This window comes from Hippocampus zosterae, chromosome 8, assembly GCF_025434085.1.
Source record: "Hippocampus zosterae strain Florida chromosome 8, ASM2543408v3, whole genome shotgun sequence".
NCBI classification, from domain to species: domain Eukaryota; kingdom Metazoa; phylum Chordata; class Actinopteri; order Syngnathiformes; family Syngnathidae; genus Hippocampus; species Hippocampus zosterae.
The window spans coordinates 13,430,953-13,455,483 of record NC_067458.1 but is presented as its reverse complement, the minus strand read 5'-3'; the positions used below and the strand labels follow the sequence as shown (position 1 = coordinate 13,455,483).

At 40.4% G+C, this 24,531-nt stretch overlaps 1 protein-coding gene across 25 annotated transcripts in view; it reads right to left on the bottom strand.

Moving 5' to 3' along the window:
* adgrl2a (adhesion G protein-coupled receptor L2a) overlaps positions 1–24,531 on the bottom strand; it is a 187,771-nt gene that overhangs the window by 66,844 nt on the left and 96,396 nt on the right. For all 25 annotated transcript variants that reach the window (XM_052074441.1, XM_052074442.1, XM_052074448.1 and 22 more), the window contains one exon: positions 22,179–22,353. In XM_052074441.1, the coding sequence (XP_051930401.1) occupies positions 22,179–22,242 (64 nt within the window). In that variant the 5' untranslated portion in view covers positions 22,243–22,353. The remainder of the gene's footprint in view (positions 1–22,178; positions 22,354–24,531) is intronic.

Here is a 24,531-nt window from a genome sequence, read left to right as displayed (position 1 = left end):
GTGTTTGCCATCGATCATTGTTCCCATGCTGTTCGCAACTTTACTTTGAACGCCCGGTTGATGCCATTGTCCAGCGGTTGGAGTTCTTTAGTCAAGCCTCCGGGAATAACGGCATGCTCAGAGTTCATTTGCTTGACTTGTTTTTTCACCGCTGCTGTGAGACGGGCACGCATGCCAAAAGCATAACCGGTGGCTTTAAGTTTGAACTGAGCTTCGTAGGCGTGTCTTTTTGTCGAATTTATTTTCAGGGGTTCTTAGAAACCAAAACCGGGGTTGTTTTGCAACAATGCACATTGCCACACGCTATACAAGTGTTGGTACTGGCTTGAGGCGTCCACTTACACGCCCACCCTTCACCATTGGCGGACTAGCTTGTCTGTCCTCTCTCTCCCTCTCTCTCTCTCTCTCCCTCTCCATATATGTATATATACACGCCCACCCTTCCCTGATTGGCCGACTTCTTTCACAGTCACTTCCGCCTTTTCTCTATATAAACAGCGTGTCGGCTGTCAGTCAGATTTTGGAACTCAGCGCATATAAAGGACGCTCCGCACCATAAGGCGTCCTGTCCATTTTGGAGAAAATTTAAGACTTTTAATGGCGCCTTATAGTCGTGAAAATACGGTATTTATTTTTTACAACACAGTGTCTGATCGCTGTCGGATGTCCTTTGTTTCAGTGAAATACAAAAAAATTTGCATTTTTCAAAGAAAAAAATAAAATTAAAATTAAGAACTGAATTAAGCTGTATGAAAATGCATTTAATTTGCTTTGCAAGGAAGAAGTATCACAACAGTATGATGGTACTTGTAAGAGTATGGGCGGGGAGAAAAATCCAAATCAATATCAAGCAATAAAAAGCCCAGCTGAAAAGGAACATGAAAAAAGAAAGTGATCCCAAATACAGAACATTTTTAGGTACCCATGCCATGTCGTCAAGTATTACAGCTCACTGATATAAAGCTTAACCAAATTGCCAGCTGCTCCCCTATTCAAAACCACAAGCAGCACTGAATCATAATATCCCATTTTGGAGCATCTGTTACCTTTTTCGGTCCCTTAAATGCCAGTGTGCCAGCTATATTCGAGAGCTGGAGGCTCTCGACTAAGGTTTTTGTGGCAGGATTACTTGCCCTTATTTTGCTGTATTTCATTGGCACCTGTACAAATGAGGCCAATCCATACTTGCATTTGCTTGTGTTTACAACACACTTTTTGTGGCAGCAGTTGCCTTAACTACTGACTTTAGGACTGCTAAAACTGCTTGGAATGGCTCAGTTTATTTTACCCTATTGGCTACTTCATCAATCTGTCATGCTCTTGTTTCTGTTTGTATCCAGTAGGTGGCATATGCTTCGTTACCAACTGCCTTTAAAGACTGCCATGCCAACAGCACGTTGTCGGATTATCCAGCCTTGCTTACGGCTATGTGTCCAAGTGATTACATTTTCATGACGCTCTCAATTTTTGCCTTGTAGTTTTGTCGAGTAGTTTATATTGTTTCTCCTAAGTATTTTTTTCATGACTGTGTAGTCTCGGTTTTGTATTCTCGTGTTTTGGGTTCTCTTGTCCGTTTAGTTGACAAGCAATTTATGTTTTCTCATTCCTTACTTTTTGCAAGTGCTTTTGGGTTGTTCGGCATTCTGCTGGTTCTTTGTTACCAGCATCCAGAGTGGTACTTTGTCAGGCTTGAGTTTTGTTAATAAACCTTGTTTGTATCTAGATGCTATCCTTGTCTACGTTTGTGGGATCCACCACTTTCCGGATTGTTCAATTAAGTGCAAATACAATTATCTTTGTCTGATTAAATGCTATACTATAATGGGAAGGGGATTAAGCTGCTGAATTGTGGCCCTCACCTGAAAATGCTACCGCGGTCTTTTACAAAGGAAGATAAATGTCACTTGATATAACCTGATCCTCCATTTGTGCACCAATCAGGTGAAAGCTCTTCTTCTAAAGGTGCTTAGTGTAGTGTAGAGCTCAGAGTAAACAAAGGATAGATTTGGATGGAGTGGGGCAGCTGCCACAGCCTCGCTAACCTCTGTATAAGACTTCATTTGTTTTGGGGCATCCAATCAAGGAAGGATTTTTTTCTTCCTCTTCTGGCTCTCTCTAAAGGAAATCGTGTGTAATGCGACCCAAAGCTATGAGTCATTGATACAATTCTGAAATATTTCCTTTTTTTTTAATAACCCCTTTTCTCACCTGAGTCAATCAAGAAACACTTCAGGTGTACATGTTGGCTCGTGTCAAGCTCATGTGATGGGGTGGAAAAGTGAAGCATATTTGACAATAAAGATGACCTTGACCTTGACCTTGAAAACAAGGCATGTTAGGAACAGCTGAGACAGCCAATCTTGACTTCACACTAGCATGGTTAAAAGCAAACGGCAAACTGTGTAAAAGTAATGTACAACATCAGTCAATGCCACATTGCCACATCTTAGAAACAAACACTAACCGAAATGATGGCATCATGTTTGCTTCGAACTCTATCACGATGTAAGAGCTAGACTTGAAAGATTTTTTTTTTTTTTTTTACCCAGTGAATATGCATGCGCTATACTGTATGGGTGTTCACGTCCTACTTTCTCTTACTGTCTCTAATTTCTCTTTGTGGTCATTCGGTGATTAAGGTTTTTTTTTTTTGCACATGTGCAGGAACCTTTGTGATAGATCTCAAGCTTGGCAGCCAAACCCACTGGTGCACGGTGTGAAGCGATTGCTGGTAAAATACTTAAGTCACTGGAGAGCCTTTGAAAATTCTGTTTCTGGTTTTATTATTTCAGACTGATGTAGTCATTGTTCATAAGTAGGAAAACAGACTGGAGCTACACACTGACACCTATGAGCAGTACACTGCTTTCACTCATGTATTCCGGGAATGATGATGTATTTCCGACCACGCAGATGACAGGCCCTGTAATAATGCTTGATTATTGAGTCAAAATCCAGACATCGGATGAAATGGTATGTCCCAGAAATGCACTTAATTCTTCAACCGTCTCATTGCATTATTGTCCAGAAATTGCTCTCCATTGATCAGACCCATTGCTGTACTACTTTCCCAGCCTACTGTCAGATGGTACATGTGTGATAGCGGAAATCCAGCGGACCAGGAACTCACAATAACACTAGCATGGCACTCAGTTGTGTGCAGAACAATTTGAATCAAATCTGAGGCTTTATTGGACCATGGTGAACAACATCAGACATTCATATAACCATGTATCACACGTGTCCAAAAGATGAGGACAGAAGTCACCTAATTATGTCATTAAAATAATTCTAATCATATATGAAAAAAATTCAAGTGGTATATGAAATGAAGAGTGACACAAGAGACACTTTTCATCAGCAATATGTGAGTACAAAAAAATGGTAGAAAAGGTCAACAATATTTAATGTTACAAAATGTTATTACCGTATTTTCACGACCATTCGGCGCACCGTATTGTTGGGCACAGTCTCAGTAACGGGTGCTATTTCTGTATTTGACACATACACAAAACGCACTGTATTATTGGGTGCAGCCAGGCATGGTCAAACATACGCCAGCCTAAACATACGGCATGCGTGCATGCACGCTAATAACACGTTTTTAAAAAGGCAACGGATGCAAAACTAAGTTCGGTTGTACTTGATTTAGCCATTTTACAATGTACTCGCACGACTGGTACCGGCTAGGGCCGTGCCTTAAGCGTCCTCTTACATGCCCACCCTTCACTCATTGGCGGACGTCCGCATGTCTGTCATCACTCACGTCCGCCTTTTCTCTGTATAAACAGCATGTCGGCCAGAAATGCTCTCAGTCAGGCTTTGGAACTTGGCGCATACACTAGACACTCCGCATTATAAGGTGCCCTGTCCATTTTGGAGAAAATTTAAGCCTTTCAATGGTGCCTTATAGTTGTGAAAATACAGTACTCAGGACTGTTAAAGTCTTGAAGCACTTCACTTGTTAGACAAAAATCATCAATGATTTTAAGAACTTTACCTATCCCGGTAAATATGACAATTTACTCACACTCTTTAGATGATGCTGAACATTAATATTCAGTCTTTGGTGGTACATATTAAAAAGCTAACCTACAGTGTTAGATCACTGTAAGAGATTTTAAAATCAGGACAAAGTGGCTTTTATAAGATAATTCACATTTTGTCTTGTTGTTTGCCTCGGGCATTGAAATGACTAGCTACGGCCCTGCAGTGAGCCATCCAAGTGTGTTCATTCGCTCTTGCGCAGTGATGACACGAGACAGTGCTGAGCTCCAAGAATTCAAGTGAATTGCACCGCACGTTAGCCATCGACACTTCAGAGGTATGTCGCGGTAGTATGCTCCTATTATGCAAAGAAATTCTCACTCAAATATCGGTGTTCTTTTCCTTGCTTGGCTGTGATGGGACTGGTGAAGTGATGAGTGGATAGCGTGAATGCTGAACAATGTGCGTCTCCGATTCACATGTCCAACACATTTCAACAGTTTCAATTTGTTTTCGAGCTGCAATTTCACCCGTGTGTTTGTTTGTTTGTTTGTTTGTTTTTTAATGTAAATATCCTGAACAAAAAGCATTACAGGTGTACCAGTTAGCGTGTACTGCAACTGACACCATGGAAATTAATAAGCCACAATTCAACAGTAGGCATATAATTAACAGAGACCAAGTCCTCAGCAGCAGTAACGTTATATTACGTATATCAATATTACTATCACTATAGAGAAGCCACATTGAGGATCCGGAACTCAAATTAACCAAGTGAGCATCACGCAAGGTCTGGGTGACATTTCAGTCACAGAGGCTGCCATGCTTTCACCATTTTAACTCATTTAGCTCCATCAACCACATGTGCCAAATCAACAATTCAATTTCTTTGTATGACTCAAATATGAAAATGCGAAATGCCAAAACGGATCTGGTTTTCACTCTCTCTCTCTCTCTCTCTGTCTTTCTCTCTCTCTCTCTCATTTATATGAAATAATTTCATTATGCAACTGAGCCATTACAGTAAGATTTTTTTTGCACAAGGAATCAAACAATTATGTTGGTCAATGATATGAAAAAGATTTGATTTCTATATTTTGTCGTTATAGTGTTGTTGATGTTCAACTTTTGGAATTTCACTATGAATTTACTGTGACTTGTCTGGTGTTTTTAAGAGGCATTTTTAAGGGGGGAAAAACATTTGTAAAAAAAGAAATACTGACAAAAAGTAACATTAAATTCTGTTTTCATATTCTACTCCTCCTCTTCCTCCTCTTCACGAGTAGGTATCACCCTCATACCTCTTGCACATGTTCATCACTATTGTTTTGAGACTGCACAGCAGCAAACGGAAACGCTGACAGAAAAGTGATGCCTATCAGTCAAATCTAATTATATGCAAGTATTAAACCGCAAAAAGCTAATGCATATTCAGTAGCATATTAGGTAGATAGTGCTGTGACCATGGCAACATGGTGGAGCAGAGAGATAACTGGCCAGATCCTTATCGCAGTCTTGTCGATATGTTTCCCAATCAGGCATTCTGTTCAATCCATCCATCCACTTGAAAAGCATTTGAGTCTCTCTCCATCAGCCGGAGACAGGTGACAAATTAAAGGAAGAGAAAACACCACATGGGTACATGCAAACAATCGCAACAGCTACAATGTGCCTCGGAATTCAATTGGGATGAGTTCCTGCCTTCCTTTCTCATATGGTGTTGACTGTGTGTGACTCGATTAGAAAGCCACAAAACATATTCTCTTGGGTGTGAACATGTATTGTCCTATTTATGTGTTATGTGGACCAAGCATCCAAACCAATCATTACATTTTATACAGTATTAAATGTACTGAGGGGGGAAAATCATTTTGGCCGGAGTGGGAAGTGTCCCTAATTTGTTCGAACACATGCATGAATCGATCATCTATCAAAATGATTCCGTCTTGGCGGAGGTTTGCTCTCTTCTGAGTAGCTTGATAGTTTACGACGGGACAACTCAACCTTTCGACATCTGCTTATCGTACATGTTGTTATAACATGCTGGTAAATGACTTCGATTGGTGCAAAGGACCTCTATTTCCATGGGTTATAGCACTTTATTACACCAATGAGGAGACTCTATTTAAAGCTTCCTAGGCTGGCATTTATTACCGTTGTAACCTTTGCAATGACATTAGGCTGATCCAGAATAGGCATCTTAGGAACTGTGAGAATTTCCCATCTGCAAGACAAAGCCATTATGCACAGTCTCTTAAGTGCAATCATATAATAATGATTTTTTTTTTCTTTTTTTTTTGCAGATGAGCCAAATCAATTGGAAAGTGACCATCTGGTAGGATATGAGTGTCACTGAAGCAGGGGTAATGAGCAAAGTACCTCTGCATTTCATAGGAATAGGGAGCCATTCGAGTCTTCATCAGCCATGTAGAAACCTTAAACCTTGTACTTGCACAGAACAAGTCATTACTTCATATACCAAGGACGATCAGAACAGACTAAAGACTGTCCCCTCCCCTATAAAAACTGAAACAGTAAAATGTCAAATTATTCTGTGGCTCAAGTAAAAAATGGCTCAAAACAATTTATTTGGCTGTAATTTAAATGAAAACAAGATTTTGCAGCCTAGAAACATAAATATCTGCAAATGGATTTTAAAGAGGAAGTTTTAGAAAACAATGCAGGAGTGTGAATTAGCGGAAAACACAGACATTCTGTTATTTGGGGTGGAGAGTGTGGGAGATAATTTTTTTCTTGATAAAGTAGTGATTCTTGGCATAACAGTGATCGTGTTTAAAAATTGTTTAAATATAGAAAAAAAAACAAACTATTCAGCCTCTTATTCTGACTTCCTTCTTGCCAGTGAGGTTTTCTTATTAAAATGACCCTTTGTAACTTGAGTAACCCATGCTTCGAGATGGGAGACCTGGGGCTGCGGCTGATCAAAAGGCCTATTGAGGCCCTTACCCTTGACATCACTGTGACCAGAACACAAAGATCTTCAGATTATTTTGATGGGAAACCAGATAATCTTTCAGTCCAGAGTGTGACACAGACGCTGCCGATGCTTGTCGTATACAGTTAGCGCAGCTCTTTGATATCCTTTCTGATGGGCATTAAACAGATGCTTTTAATAGAGCAAGCATCTCTCTTGGGCCAGCTATTATTTGGCTCGTTTGAGCCTACAAGGTCTCTGCTTGGGTTGGATTTGAGGTGAAAGAATCGTCTGACCCACAACATTAGTGAGGGAACGACAGGAAACACAGCTTGAGACCTGCAAGTTCTGCCACCCCAGGCCTTTCTCTGTGGTCCAAAGTACAAGGAAAGGACACCCACTAGGGAAAAGAAAACTTAAAGTTAAGGTTCTTACCACAGAGCTGACTCTCTAATCCACAGATATCCTTTACAACAACAGAAATTAGGTCCACCCAGTAGTGAAGAAACAAAATATTTCGTGTCACCCGCAAACAGCAGGATATGAGGTGGGCTATTGTCGAGGAAGAATTGTTACTTGGGTGTGAAACGTATATCCTTGACATTGTTTTTGGACTATTTATTGTGTGTCGGAGGAAGGACGAGCACTATCTAGAATGATATTGTTTGTTCAGAATGTTTCAGCTTAATGCCATTGCTTCATAGTTTTGAAAGAACAAAATATCTGCTATTTGCGAAAGATGAGGCTTATTTTACCAGCCATATGACACATTCATACCAACATATTGGACTTTTCCGTGCCTATATCTTCAGACATGCTTAAAGTCTTTTTTTCACACGAAGGCAGATGCAATGCTGTTGTCATGACTGGTTGGCACAGTTTAAATCAATATCGTACAGCAAATTTATTCTGTCTACCGCATATAACTTGCATGCTGATGTGGTAGCCCTGCTTGTAAAAAATAAATAAATAACATCTAATGTTGCGAAATAATGTCAGGATGTCAGAATAATGGTGATATTAAAATTGCCACAATATCATTGTTGTCATGCCACTATCTTAAAAGAAACAAACACGACTCTTACTTGAGACCGTGAACCAAAAGGAAAACATGACAATAAAATGACTGACCAAGCCTACTTCATTGTTTACTGCTGTTATGTACAATAACACAATATTATGCTTTTTTGCAATACATGTATCATGACTTTTTTTTTTCACCCACCTCCCACCAGTATTGTGAGAATTTATCGTATTGTGAGGTTCCTGTTGTGATATCATATTGTTCCATTTGGACATCGTTATATCCCTGGTCGCCAAGTAAAAAAAGTCAGAATATTAAAGAAACTACAGAGACAAAACCAAATTGATATTTAGGCTCAAGGAAGTGCAGGCATATTGGGAAATATCACACTAGACGCCAAAACTGTTTGCAGAACACACCCACAAAATGTTTTTTTGTTTCAGCAAAGTCTCTCAGATAACTTATTAAAGCAAACACTGGAGTGAAGTGAGGGATCAAAACTTCATTTGGTATTTATTTCTCTTTCATCAGGCAGTTATGCTAGTGCAGGATTCTTGTGAGAGCTAAGTCTTATTGGATACTTGAATGCTGGATATAGGAGGAAATGTTCAGGAAAAAAACAACACTTGCAAAGACGGAAGAAAGAAAGGCCTGATAAGTGTGGATAGTGGAAGACGACAAGGCAAAGAGCAGCAAGGAAACAAGTGTTTGAACCTTATTTGTATTCCCCACCATCCAACTCCCTCCAGTTCATTTTCATCCCTCCATAGCAACGGTATGGGGTCTATCAAGAGCATCTTTGATATCGGTACATGAAATAGATGCTGTCATTTCTGTGCAAGGCCCCACTTTTGGTGTTAAGGTGGGCTTCCATCCATCCCTTTTCAACACCGCTTGTCCTGTACAGGGTCACGGGGGAGGTGTTCGAGCCTAACCCATGATTTCGGGCGGAAGGCATACTAGTCTTAAGGTGGGCTCCTTTATCACAAAATAAACCTTGTAGGATACTTCTTACCAAGTACCAAACATTTTCACTTCTCAATAGAGCACTTGAGGATACAAAAGCCTCTGTGGGAAATGGTACTAGTGAAATTTGACCTCCGTTTTAACAATAAAATGATCTTATGTAAAGAGGACCTTCACAAACACATCATGGTTTGTTTGGTCTTTCATTGCAGACAAACATAATGTCGAAACGCACACTTAATTAATCCTAGAGGAAATTCTATTGTTGAAGTCTCGCTAGCGATACGAAGGCAATGAAAATACACAGCCTGGTGAAACACCATGTACACGTGTATGTAAATCAACCTTCCGGCCGCATTAAGCTCAATGGGGCTCATCAAGGTCATAAATTCCCCCCTTTTTTCATAATGCATTATTGACTTCCCAACTTCAGCACATGTCGGCTGGCTGCACTCACACGAGCACACACTGTCATATCACCGTCCAATATCGGATCGTCCTGGGGCCAGCCAGTGTGTGTGTGTGTGTTTGGGGGGGGGGGGGGGGGGGCACACAGAGAAAGGTTGAGTGCTTTTTAGCCCAGACAAGGACATGTTCTTGTAATGAAATGGTTCCAATGACCATAAAGTATCTCACTATGTGCCGTGATCTTTAGCAAATATTGCAAATATCCAACCAGTACATTTTTGCCATGAGTGCTCACTTTTTTTTTTGGCCCACCATTGGCACAAGCCCTGTATATTAATGATAAGATACAAGTTTCAGTGATTCTCTCATATTAGTACTTTAAAACAACCACGGCTGTTTACAAAGTGCAGTACATGGAGCATACATATTATATATATATATATATATATATATATATATATATATATATATATATATATATATATATATATATATAAACAATAAACAATAAATTAATCACAAAGACAGTAGAAAGCATAAAACAGTCAAACTAAGATCAAGTCTCAGTCATGCCGAGTCAAAAACCAAAGAATATAAATGAGTTTTGAGACGAGTTGTCAAGATGGGCAGCGAGGGGGCTTACCGAATGTTCAGTTGGAGGTCATTCGAAAGAGAGGGACCATTTTTATGTCATGTCTTAGTACCGTATTAAGAGTGGACGAAAATATTCCTTCGGTGTAGCTACCTTTCTGCATGTTTATATATTTTTTTACATTTTCTGGGCTGTATGTCCTGTTCAAGCTATTCTTCATTGAAGGAGCTATTCATGATGACCGATCAATTCAAGTGGATAAAACTCGAAATATGAAATATTTTAAAGAGTAAAAACGCTTTCATTTCATCCTATTTATGTGTTGAATAATTTTTTAATGGCCCGATTGGGCCAGTGTCAGTACAATTTGGGTGGCACGGCACAATGATGTCATGGCCCAGAGCCATTGGACCACCGTTAATGTCGACCCATGAAAATAATAAGCAAGGTAATACAGTGTAATAAAAATTTGTGGGGCCAATTATATGGTCAAAGCCCTTTTCGCATTAATGTGTAAAATGGGCCGATTGTATGTTTGTTTACTTTATGTATTTATCTTTTTTTTTGCCTGCAGTTGTCGTAGTGAAGTGAACCAACGGATCATTCTTAATGCAAACTGTATAAAACATTTCCTTCAAAGGTTACTTCGGCTTTTTTGTGAGAGCGGCACTTTTGACCTCATTACGCTGCTTTGCCGCTTACAATATTTCATTTTATATTAAGTACGTTTTTAAATGTGATAAGAGTGTCAGCCATATTTTCTTTGAAAGACCTTTCAAATTGGATTGGGGGTGTGTTTGCCAGCTCGCTGCCACTGTTTCCATTACAAATGATGAAAAAATAGACTCATATTCGTCGAGCGGATCGGACTCCGTTCAGTCTTTGCTCCAATGAAGCGTTTGATGCCCCTTGATTCAATAAGGAAACATTTTTCCAGTTCCACAAATGAGAGCAGTCCATCTGCTTGGTTTGCATTCCCCGGGTGCACTTCCTCAAGCTTGTTTCCTTAGATGAGACTACACTCTCGTGTGTATGCATTTGTGCCACATTATTTGGCTTGTGCTTCGACTGACCCCCTGCCTACCATTGAAGTCTGCTCGCCGGCCCATTGAGGACACCGCATCTGATTCAACTCTCAGTCTAGACTGCGGACGTGCTGCCTCCTCGTTAGGATGAGTTGCTATGTTGAAAAATTCTCATTTGATTTCACAGCGAGGTTTTGTGTAATGATACAACTGTTCATCCATCACAGCAAAACAATGCACCTTTCGTTTAGCAGCATTATTTTTACATTTTAATCCTTGAACTTCAAGGGTTTCATCACGTTATTTTTTTGTGGTCACAATCTAAAGAAGTTCTGATTTTAATTCAATTAATTTGACACCGCATATAGTTGTAAAACTAGCATCAGCTGAAAACCGAACACAATTCTTAAAGATCATTTCATCCGAACTCATCTTACCCATCTTTATTTTATCCCCATTTTTAGAGAGTACAGCAATTTAAAACGTTTTCAATGTTAACTTTTGACTCATGACACTCAAAATAAATACAAATGACGAACGATCACAGTCACAACAAATTCTCTCGAGTTGGCAATGACATCTATGAACGCGTGCACATTAAATGGAGTGAGAAACTGACAGCAAAAAGTCTTGTCCGTGTCCAATCCATATCGAAATTCAGAGTTCATTTTTGCCGATTGTGTAATGCCTTCTAACTACCATTCACGGTGTTGCAACTGTTCAACTGTTTCCTGCCATCACAGCAAGGAAACAGCTTAATAGCTGGCTCTCATGTATTCACTTTTTGGTTCAGTTAAAACTGATTTCAAGATTTTCTTTTTTTTTTTTTTTTTTTTAGCAGATGGTGTGTAAATCATCTGCTAATTTGAAATGAAGATAAAGCAACACAAAGAAATCACAACCGCGGCGGTATTGGTATGGTCATTTATCTCAGTTAATTAAAAATGACTTACTCTATTGCTATTGATTTGTACTGTTTCCACATGGGAAACCTTGGATTGCTGTGTTCTTCAGGCGATAGTTTACTTTAGGGGCTTAAGAAAAGAGAGCCAAGCCCTTGACATATGGACACAGTTAGGGGTCATAATGACTCACAAGGTCAAATGCTGAGTCACACGGGGTCAATATGTAGTGATCTGTCACAGGACAAATGGTCTAGGGCTGACAAGTTAAAGCTGACAGCAAGCAAACCAGAAATTTGCGACCTCTTTGTCTAAATGGTGACTTTTGAAAATGGGATAATAAGCTACAACAACATGGCTTTCCCAGACTGCCTATGGTCACTTGGATTGCGACCAATGTTGAGGTTTATATGAATTCATAATACTATTAGCATACATTTACACTTGATATTGTGTTGGAATAGCTAGCTAAATTTGGTTCGACTCGTCACATTCATTATTTGGAGGCAAGTGAGGTAAAAGTTGAGAGAATGACTTAGTGTAGCTGCAACCGGCGGAGATACTTTGAATCAGTCTCAACTAGCTCGCTGCCTAAAGAAGAAAACATGACGGGTGTGGGAAGATGAGCTACATTGCTGCAGACATCTTCTTTGTCATAACTATTTCAAGCAGCATAAATCAATCTGCTGGAGATGACACTGGTATGAACATTGGACTCCAGATGAGAGTATACAGAGCAAGATTCTTAGGTACCGTTAAAAAATACGAAATGAAAAAAGGAAAACAATTATTCTGTTCGTGCAATGTTCATTTTTTTTCAAATGCCCATTTATATCATCTGCCGAGGAAACTACTTAACGAGCTTCATAAATGGGAAGTCAGACTTCCTTCGAAAGGTGCTAGGTCTGAATGCTTTATATTTACAACCCCCAGTTCCACCATTCATCGTTTAGAGAAGTCTCAACTGAATTTATAGCCGCTCTAAATCAGGACAAGAAAAGCAATAGGACAAAGAGGACGCTGGTTAATGCAAAGCAATGTCTTGCATTAGAATGTTTCACAAAAAATACCTTTCAAAACTCCTCAAAATATGCATAATTCATGTATATTATGTTCTGTTAACAGAACACCATATGGATTGACCTTTCACATACTAAGATGAAAATGGCTTTCATCTGCAGTGAAAGCATCTCCCGCCAATACCTGCGTGAATTAACTGCTCATGTTCAGGGGGAAACTCAATGTTTTTAATATAATTCCTTTTGCATTTGCTGGGCAGTATGGCTGTAACATTTGTTATTCTTTGAAGAGGATGAACAATACATGCCTGTGTAAATACATGTGTTGCTCCACCGTTTATGAAGCCATTGCTTGGAATGCAACGCCGCCGCCAAATAGATGCAATTTTTTAGCCAATGTGACTATGTTGTTAGTGGAGACTCTGCAATTTTAAATACATAGTGTGTAATTTGACAGTAACCTTTGAAGCCACTTTCTTGAAGAATCGTTTAAGAAGCTAATTGCTGCTTGTCGTGAAGTGAGTTGAGTCAGCCGCCAGCGTACAGCAATCGGATCTCAAGCTACCACTGTAATGTGCAGCAACAACAGCATTTCAAACGCTGCAATATGTGCAGCATCATTATAATTTGTTGAATACATAGTACAGTTCAATGTGCTGTGTATGACTGAATCTTGGCACCATGCGGTCATTTGCGAATTCAACCCTAGAAGACTTTGCTCTGCTGATGAAAAGTGTATAGCGCAGCTCCGTGTGACCTGAAACTGCAGTCGAATCACCTTAAAATTTGTCAGTGATACAGTAGCAAAAAGGGAAGTCAGCTTCATCTGCCCTTTGACCTAACAAGCTAGTTCATTTGTGCTCTCGAAGCTTGCATGCTGGTTCTGCTTTGAAATACCATCTACTAGATAATCAAAAACATTCTCCTCATCTGTCCCTTTCACAGACCGCTTGATCAGTAATCATATGAAGGGAGATCTGCCTTTTATATCCCCACTCTTCTGCGTTTAAGTGGGTTATATCTTGTATTGATTTCAGTGGGAATGTTACTTCATAAGATACAAAAGAATAATTTGCTCAGGACTACAAAAGTAAAATCTGGATTGTTATATGAGCAAATAAAAAGCACAGTCTTAGAATGAAAGCATTTCAATGTTGATTTCAAACTTGGCTCATAAGACATTGCCGACGCGGGCAATATTATAGCCCCATGTCCCCAAAAAACTTTTCTTTGAACTGTGACTCGTTTTTCCTTTAGAGAGATGTCAGATACTCTCGTATTTGGGATTCACAGAAGAGAATCCATGGGTTGCAAAAATGTTTTCCAGATTGCTTTAGATATATTTGTATGGAACCTGCATGATTCTGTTGAAACAAGCTCAAAATGAGACAAAGCATGACGGTAAAATACAGGGCTGACGGGGAAAGGATGAGGGTAGACAACTAATCAAGAGACCCAGTGATCCCACCCAATGAGGGCCTTCTGTGACTTTACTGAATGGCCATTATCCACAAGGATCAGCTCAGTGAATACCAGGCAAAGGTAGATTTCCCACAAACACGCAAGCCCTCTCACACTGAACCAACCTCCTTTTTTTGTCCTTCACCAAGCAGAGAACAAACGCACATCCACATAACGCCTTCATCAACATGGCTACACCTGCTTGTCCCGCCTCCCCGACGGACCTGCACCGATGAACTGAATTTTGGTGGAAGCGCACGACAATCAAGTGGTGTCTAGTCTCGCCCGGTCCAAGACAGAGAACGATATTTATCTGGTAGTCTGACAGTGCGTCCATCTCGGGGAGAGGGGGCAGTGGTGTAGTTTGAGGAAGCCCCAAGAGACAACATGCTTGTAATTACTCAGGATGAAGAGGAAACATTACAGATGAAAGAAAACAGTGTTTAAGATAAGATAAGATTAAGATATCCTTTATTTGTCCCACACTGGGGAAATTTACAGGGAAGTTTTCTGTCACAAGTGTTATCGAAGGTGACTGCAAACTAAATTTCCCCAGTGTGGGACAAATAAAGGATATCTTAAACAGCTAATAACAGATTCGTGTCAAAATTTCTTCTGCATAAGTAAGTACAAAAAGGCAGTTTGAAAACACTGGTTAAAAACACCAGTAACTGTAATGAGCGGTAAAGTTCAGTATGGCCATATGAAATGATCAGTATGGATAGGAATGACAAACCCTGGCCGGTGTTTCAACTACGGCGTGTGAAGGCGGGATGCCGCTAAAAGAAGGGGAAGATGGGGAAACATAAGCAGTGCAGCATAATCCAAAATATTTTTTAAATACTTTTGAATGATGATTTTCACCATTTCATTCTTAATTTCGCACAGAAAGTGATGGACATCTGTTGACCAATGAACAGGCTCTAGTGCTCTACATTTAAGGCAGCAACTGCAGATGTTGAAGAGTGGTACACCAGACAGGAGTTTGCTGTCCTTTACAACTTCTGACAATGGAAAGCAAAACAGTGTACTGCAGTCGAATGAATCAAAAGTTGATTCAAAACAAACATGGCATGCCCCCCGCACCCCAACACCCACCCCACCCCTCAGTAGCCAGGTGAAAGGAGGTCTGTGTTTGGGTTGGATGGGAGTATGTCAGCACTCTGCAATGCACTGCATGACAAACACCAACCTGGGGCCAGCTGTGACAAAGCACTAATCCAACAAAATCCCTCCTTCCTTCGCTGAAAATCCTAATGAGGATTTGAAGTGCTCGGCGGGGAGGAGACCTAGGGGCTGTGGCTACACCTTGCCACTGCTCATTGTCTCCTTATCTCCAAGCCTGGCTGGTGATGAAAGAGACATGACAGCACGGTGGGCCTTGGTACACAAGGCCCCCCACGCCGGCCTGGGTCCCTGGGAAGCCAGATTCAACAGTTGGCCGCAAACAACCCCAGTGACAGCAAGGCATAGAAGGTTAGACAAAACGAACTGGACTTGTGAAACAAAAACATGAGAAAAAAGAAAATTATCCATTGGCTTATTCCTGTTTTAGGATATGTTTAGATGTGAACAGGATATGAAAAAGCTGCTTTTCTTCTGGCATTTTTCTTGAAGTTTCATGTAAACAGGACGAGATGAAATGATCAGCATTCACACGGCACTGCAAACCCGATTGTGTATTTTGCATGCCAGGAATACATCTCGCATGAATCTCGAGGACAGTACCGCATGAATTCAGCACTGAACAAACTACTTGCCTTAGTCTTGGCAAAGGCCTGTGGACAAGAAAGACGGAAAACCAAGCAGCATGCACAGTAACAGAACTCACACAGCTCTCCGAAGAGGGACTGTTTCTATGTTGTCTTTGTTCTAATGGACTTACTTCAATATTGTATATATACATTTGGAACCCATTTTGCAACCAATTTCAAGTTTACTTGAAGCCAGCAAATAATAACTACCCAGAGAAAATTGCGGCATGGCAGTGGGTGCCACACGATGGTGCTCTTACAGGTTCTGGCTCGAATGAAGCCCCTCAGCTTTTACTTGCAGTAATTACATTTTGGAACACCCTGATTGTCTATTTCACTCTATTCACTTTGAGATTAAGGTTTACAGCCTCTTCTCCTTTGCTTTCACATGATCCCCTTCCCACCCACTCCCCCCAAAAAAGGACTTTTAAAGGTGCCCTTCTCGATTGCCCTTGAGAAAATTCAAGTACTTCAAACAAATCAAGCTGTGAAAAGAAACAGGAGTTAGTGTAAGAAAAAAAAAACTTGCTCAAAGTTTGATCTATGAAAGAGCTTTTAAATCATGGCACAGTATTGAAATGCCCTTCAAGTCAGAGACACAACCGACAAAAGTGTCATCTTAATGGAATGACAAATAGAATATGAAAAAAAAAAAAGAATTAGAGTTCAAAAATCCACTGCGACCTAATTTACAGAGGTCTGCCAATACAAACATGTCATTGGCTTTATTGTATTGTTTAAAAAAATGCAATGCCATTTATAAGCTGCTCACATTTTTTTGATCGTTTGCTGTTAGAAGAAGTTAAAAAGAGAAAAAGTTAGTGAGACCAGAATCAGAGAAACTGAGCTTGTCTTGATAGATTCTCAGCTGTGCGTCTGACATGTCACAATCCCCCTTTCTCCTTGACACAGAAACATTGCTCCACTCAGTGTAATTCGAACAATCTTCAGGGAAGCCTTTGAAGAGAGTGCACTGCTGATGCTAAGTGTGAATTTTTATTCACTTGCTGATGCCGACAAATCCTCTCAGCCTGACTAAATAACACAGGAAGACGAGGAAGACGGCTTAATCGTGTGTTACCAAAGAAAATCATCGCTGAATTACACGTTATTGAAAACATGAGAGGATTTCTTTGTGAATCATACCCTCAGTTAATTTTTTTCTGGTTGCTATGGTAACAGCCACAGAGGAAACAAGCAGGACAAAGGAAATGATCCTGCCGTTCGATAGACACCAAAGTCGAGTGACTTTTGGGACAGGCAGTAAGGCAACTTGTTGAATGTACTCCTGTCAAAACTATCGATGGTGTTTTGGCCAACGCGGAATATGCAAATGTAAAAGGTTTAACAATGAATGCCTCCCAACGGTGTTCATCATAAATAAGTCCAACCCTTTGAAAAGTAAGCGTTTGATCTTCTTCTCAGTGAACACAGGAATAGAATCATCTTTGTCCACATTTTTTATGATGATCATTAATTAAATGCCGCATGGCCAAATTCAACACTCTTCTGTATGATTTCGGTTCTGAATGATGGTGAATGTTCATATTTTTACAATTTACATTTTTGCTTTGCTAGAGTGAGTGTTGTAATTTCTCATTACTGACATATCTCATTTGGGATCAATGTCTAATTCTGTGGGTGTATCGGTGGTATATTATGCCAGGCAATGATTCTGAAAGGAACGTCAATGTGATGTTCTCAAAAAGAAGTATTTTATTTCTTCTTTATTCACTTTATTTCTTCAGCTCTGGTTGACATACGCCTTTCTCTTTGCAGCACAGCACAGTCAGATTGACCAGACCAGAACAAGTGTGCAAAACTCAATCTTTGAAACAGTTTATAGATTTAGTGGTTAAATAGTTAAATGGTAGGTTTGCTTGAATGTCACTAAAGCATAGTGATACTGTGTTACTTTCTAACTATTGACATTACACTTCACTGCATTCCTTAAAAAAATGGTATGCAAACCAGACCAGAGTATGGTATTTATCTGGCCACTGGATATCTTTTATATTTTATATATATATATATATATATATTATATATATATATATATATATATATATATAGTCGGTAGTCCAGTGGTTAGCACGTCGGCTTCACAGTGCAGAGGAACCGGGTTCGATTCCAGCTCCGGCCTCCCTGTGTGGAGTTTGCATGTTCTCCCCGGGCCTGCGTGGGTTTTCTCCGGGTGCTCCGGTTTCCTCCCACATTCCAAAAACATGCGTGGCAGGCTGATTGAACACTCTAATTTGTGTGAGTGTGGGTGCGAATGGTTGTTCGTTTCTGTGTGCCCTGTGATTGGCTGGCAACCAATTCAGGGTGTCCCCTGCCTGCTGCCCGAAGACAGCTGGGATAGGCTCCAGCACCCCCCGCGACCCTAGTGAGGATCAAGCGGTACGGAAGATGAGATGAGATGAGATGAGTCTTTTATGTGTTATTATGCATTTCATTTTCGTCTGGTTTCTTTTATGGAATGTGTTTCATGAAAAAAAAAATTAAAAAAATAAAAGATAAAAGGGGAAACGAGAAAATAAAACCACCTACCGTTGATGCAATTTTAAGGAGAAATATCTAATTATTATGGAATGAAATTTCCTGTTTCTGGAAATAACAATTTGTCCATACAGCACAGCACTATCCATAATCGTAAACCATCAGTACATTAATGCAAAACTAACAAGATACTGCCATGTAAAGAATATTGTCTGAAGACTTCACTACTTGTGGGAAACCGTTGACTAATAAAACAAGAGCTTTACACAAAGCACTCTATCAGGAAGAATATAAGTCACATGTTTCGGTGGCAATTAAAGGAAACTGTTGTTTTGTGGTGTGATAAAGTTAACAAAAAGGTCAATTACAATTTGTAATCAATTGTTTTGGAAATATAATTCATCCATTTCTCACCTATGGTGTTCGAAAGGTAAGGTATGATAAAGGGTCGCAATGCAGGCTTTCGTCTTGTTGGCTGGTCTATAGTAATTAAACAGGAATCACGCTTTTATCAAGTTCGATTATCTTTTATGAGGCAATTAACGCACACTTTACGAAAGTTGAGTTGTTTGTAATTTGCCAAGAGGCAGCCCAACAGGTTGACAGATTAAGAATGTCAAATGCAGTGCTATTGAGAAATCTCGACTTTGAGCTCTTATTATGGATCAAGCCTAAGATGCAAAGACATTGACCCCTCCCCCACACCTCAATGCTACAATAACCTTTGTGAGACCCTCCCTGTCTGGTAAACACCCACATCAACCAAACACCCTAGTTTGCGCCAAAGGCTTTTTAGGAGATGTAGAAGCAATTAGTCTAAATCCTGAAGCAATCGAAACACTAAGGACTCCCCCACCACAACTGACCTCATACACACACGTTCAAGTGTCAGTAGAGGTCATCTTGCCTCGATATATAACCTTTTGAGTGCAGAATTTGAAATGCTAAAATGTGTGATGATCAAATCTGACAATTTTATAATTGAAATGAGTACGTGCTGTCCCTTGAGTAATGAATACATCCGATGATTCTATGACAACACAGCATGATGAGTACTAAAATCAAAACCCGAATGTCCTGCCAGACAATGCAGTTTCAGTCGAGCTCTTATTGGTTCCTTTAGAGCAGAGTATGAAGACCACCCAACGACTACATGAATGAATAGTGACCCAAAAAATAAATAATAATAATAAATAATAATAATACTATCTAGCCAATGACTGTCTATCGTCTGACCGTGGAGGATGGCCAGAAATGCAGGTCATAGGAAATCTCAAGAACAGACGCTGACTGCAGAGAATGAAATTCCGGCACTATCTTTAGTTTCCAAAAAGTGGAAATGACAAGAGAAAAGACGACTGGCAATCGTAGATACTCCTAAAGCCTGTTGGGCAAAATGTCACATTTCAAGTTTCAACGGATGTGCTCGTATCCGTGCGCCTGTGTTCATTTTTACTCGAGTGCAATACAAATCAAATCCCATAATATGAAACACCATAAAGCCACCTCCACATTCACTCAAATTTCAGAAAAAAATGCTGTTCACGTGTCCGTTAGCTCTGTACCGTAGATCTATACGCGCACACGTTTTCTTTCATAGAGATAAGAAGGTGAGGGTGAGGGAGGAAAGCAAGAGTATAGGATGAAAGCCTTGGGATGACAGTGAAACAGCTGTGCAAATATAGATGAAAGACATGTATACATGTGGACCGCAGTCCAACAGGCATCGCAGGGTGTGGAGGATGAGATACACAGTACATTGTAATTGTGGTCACAACACAAACCCCTTTCAGCAAAATGAATAATGTTGTATGTGTCGCGCTCTTCCTTCCAAATACAAACTTTAAACTATTTACAACATTTCACTAACTCATTTAATTCAATTATAAAAATACATTAAAAAGATATTAGGCATAGACGCAGTTTAATGAAGCGTGTGGACTTGGGGATATTGTTTGTAATGAACTGTTTCGGAGCTGATCTCTGCAGCTGAGATGGGAAATGGGACTGACGGAGGGGGTGCCGGGGCAAACTAACAAATGACAAATGTTTTCAATAGCCAAACCAAGTGCGCATTATTTAATAGATTTTACACATTTCTACTTATGGCCACAAGTACCTTAAACAAGCTTCAGTTATTTAAACACGACAAAAGTTAGTTTTGTAGAGTCTAAAACCTTCATACTTTTCTAATGTCCTCTATTATGGCCTTTTTAAAAGTCTATTGGAGGTGATACTGGTTGCCAATCAATTATCAGGCATATATCAACACTCACTGTTGACACTCACATCCACACTTTCACCGGGTAGGAAGTTAGCCCACATAGAATTCTGGAGGGTAAACCACAAACAAGGTCCAAAAGTTACTCTTTTTTTCTGGTTTTGTTTTGATTTGAAGGAATGTAGCAACTTTAACTTGACATGATAAGTCCTATTTGCTATTGTTTGAATGCTGCCTATATTGTAAATTTTTCTGATCGTACATGTCAGAGCATGCGTTGAGAAGTTGATTATCATGCTCAACACTAAATGTGTGGATATTTTTAACATCCATGTCTGGGCTTCCAGAAGCCTAACACTACATTTGAAATCGATGTAGCGCCATGCGAGAGCTCTCTGGTGATACCAACTATCTCCATTTGCTCAAGGTGTAGTCACATTATAAGCCCGGAAAATTGCAAGCTCTTATCGCCGCATGACGCGAAATGATGTATGTTGCAGCATTGATGAAATTCTGCTTCTCAGTGTTTGACAAACCCACTGAAGCTGAAAGGAGCCACACACTCTACTTCCAAGCCAGATAACACACGCTAAAAATAAATTGTATATTAGAATTACAGACAGGTGTCTTGATTGACGTGCTGCAACAATTGTTAATTTGCCAACTCGTTTCAATAATCTTAAATCACTGAACTTCCCAAAAAGGAAAGCCTGGCTGAGACCTACAACAGTTGGCACCAAAGAAACCAATCTTTAATAGCTCTTCTGATATACTCCACTAAAGAGAAGCCAATTTTTTAAAGCAATCAGCAATTACCAAATGTAGTGTAACACTACTGCAGTGATTAAACACTAATAAGTAGAGGAAATTGTTTATGATATGCAGTTTAGACATCTAAATCTGGCCATTAGGATACAACCGAGACTGATTTAATCAGAGCTAAAATGCACCGTGATTAAAACATCAACGTTTTTCGGGTGTGCAATCTGTGAACGCCGTCCACAACAGAACATTTTAGGCCCAAATTTCGAAACGCATCCAGCTCCGATGCCGCTGGGAACAACTGGCACTCTCATGCAGAAAATCTCTGGCAAATCACAATTTGTCTGAGATATACCGACTAATGAAAGCGCTCCCTATCATCCCCATCCGCCTGAGCCTATGGTCCTCTGAGTCACATTACTTAGACATGCACTGTGGGACCCCAGAGGAGCAGTGTGAGCATTACATTTTCATTGCTCATTTGAGAATTCCTAAATAAGTCTATAAGAAAAAAAATTCCCCACCGAGTGACTGACTGTCAGTGAGCCTGAAACACTCATTCGCAGGATGCTGTAAAATGGTGCTCTGTTTTTACAGTCCTAAAGAGTTTCGCCTGCACTTACCTTCAGTGGAGTGGACTTGGAGCAGCGTGATGATAAACCAGCACAAGGTGTGTAGTTTCCACATGGCGCCAAGCTTTGGTGGTCTCTCGCAGGTTTTTGTGTCGTGACAAAAGGCTTCTGATTAAAAAAGTCCGATCCAAACTCTCTTGGAGATGGGCATCATCGATCCTCTCACCTGTGGGGCAAACACATCGCGAGGGAGGGAACGTTAGTTCAGCGGTGAAATGGTAGTCAGGGAAATGCTTTGAACCCACACAGCCTGCCAAATAAGCGCATGGGGCCAATAATCATGAGAAGGGGAAATCCTTGATTGGCATTTGGAAGCGGGACCACCTAACTGTCAGAAACTGGGTGCAACCAATACTGTCAAACAGACAGAGCCCGCCCCTGTCCAACCCCACTGTGACCTATTATGGGAGAGGGGATGCTCCACCTTATCAACCCATGTCTAATTCCAGTATTATATATATATTTTTTTTGAATCCCCATTTATAAAACATAGCCTGCGCCTATGAGCCAGGAGCACAGCGTATCTTAAAAGATTTTAAAGTGATGTTGATTTATCAAGACATCTCACATTTGGAGTCGACTCTCGCTTGCCGACAGAAAATTGACATGAGCCCAGAGTGAAAATGCTCCAAACGACGAGGAAGCGGCCAACTGTGAGCTGAACTGCTTTCCGCATCCGCGTGCATGGCAAATACTAAATCAACTGACGGCAGCGTTAAATGCAAAAATCATACGGCTGAGTGAACATGATGCAACATGTTTTTCGACATGCTCAGCCTGGTGAACAAGTGACATTACATTTGAAGCCCACGGAACCAGTTAAACGTCTCTATTATAATCACAAAGGGGCCAATATATGACTTCCATGAGTCACTATTTCCCACGATTATCTGCTTCTGACATTCTAGCTGCAAGTTAAGGAGTAAAATTGCCTTTTCCACCCCCGGGGCACAGGCAAACAAATAAACACTTGAGAGCAAATGGTCAACACGCTCTGTTGTGACTGACCACAAAGTTATCTCTGCATCCACACCCTTTCACTCCGATCACTCCCTAGCAGGATTCCTGTCTCCCCACCTCATCCATACCTGTCCCACTACTAGGACTTTGTTTGAATGTTTGTTTTTGCTCTCTTTCGCTAGAAAAGCAAATGCCCCCTCCCAAGTCATGGATACACTGGTGGGACTGCGCAGGGTGAAACCTAATGCCTACCTGCACGTCCAGGCAGGCGTTTCACACTCGACACGGCTCCCTTTTGTCCGCCTGTTTACATTGCTGGGGTCAACTCCGTCCTCTCAGTTCCATGAACCATTAGCACATTTACCAAGGGATGTGGCATCACTTAGGCAACGGGGCACACAGGACCCCATTAGAAATTGCTTTTCCCTCATCTTTTTTAGGCCAATCAAAAACAGCCGTGTCCTTCTTGATGTGCTTGCAACCTTTCTCCGAATGTTCAAACGAGGCATTCTCCCTGTCGCGTGCAGCCAGAGCTGTAAAACTCTGCTTCCACTCACTGGAGAATATCCGCTGGCTGTCGAGCGTTTGATCTATTTTGTGTTTGCTAGTTCCCAGACAGTGTAGTACTTCACGGGCATGAAAACGTGCAGCATGCACACATTAGGCAACAAAGTTGTAATTAAGTCTACCATAATCACCTCATCTAATGTGACACTATGCCTCACATGAGACCTCTAATTTCAGAGCCATTAAATTGAACTTAGCTGGAGTACGGGACACGACATTGCGGTACGTTTAGGTGTCACGAATGAATACACAGTTTAAAAAATAAAAATAAAATGTTTTTTCAAAGCTTTGCATATTGAATCAAGCAAAATGTTCAGCGACTATAAAAAGCTCACGGCCTCTGTTGAGGAATCATGTTTGCTAAACAGGTGAGCTGATATTCATCGTTACCTTTGCCATGGTAATTTTCAGCCAACAGAAAGTGAGTTGGCGAAAAACGGGTAGATTTTGCTGCTTCAAGCATATGAATGAGAAGGCAGTGTTTAGACTAGTGAAGGCACAAAGAACATATTATTGTTGAAAACATTTTGGAGCTAGCTTCCCCTTTGAATTAGAAAATGTATGCATACACAAGAGGAGGGTAAGAATTTGGTCCTGATACAAGGATTGTTTCGCCTTGGTGAAGGTATTTGCTCTACTGAGTGCCATTTTCCTTGCATGTTTGAATTGTATGATGAGACCTTGTATCGGCCGTCTGTAAAATAAAGCTGCAAAGGGAGCATAAAGTTTTTTTACGATCATGTAAACACGCACAGGCTGACCACTGACTGGTCCACTGAGAATACTCGTGGTGCACATACAAAAACATGACAAAAAT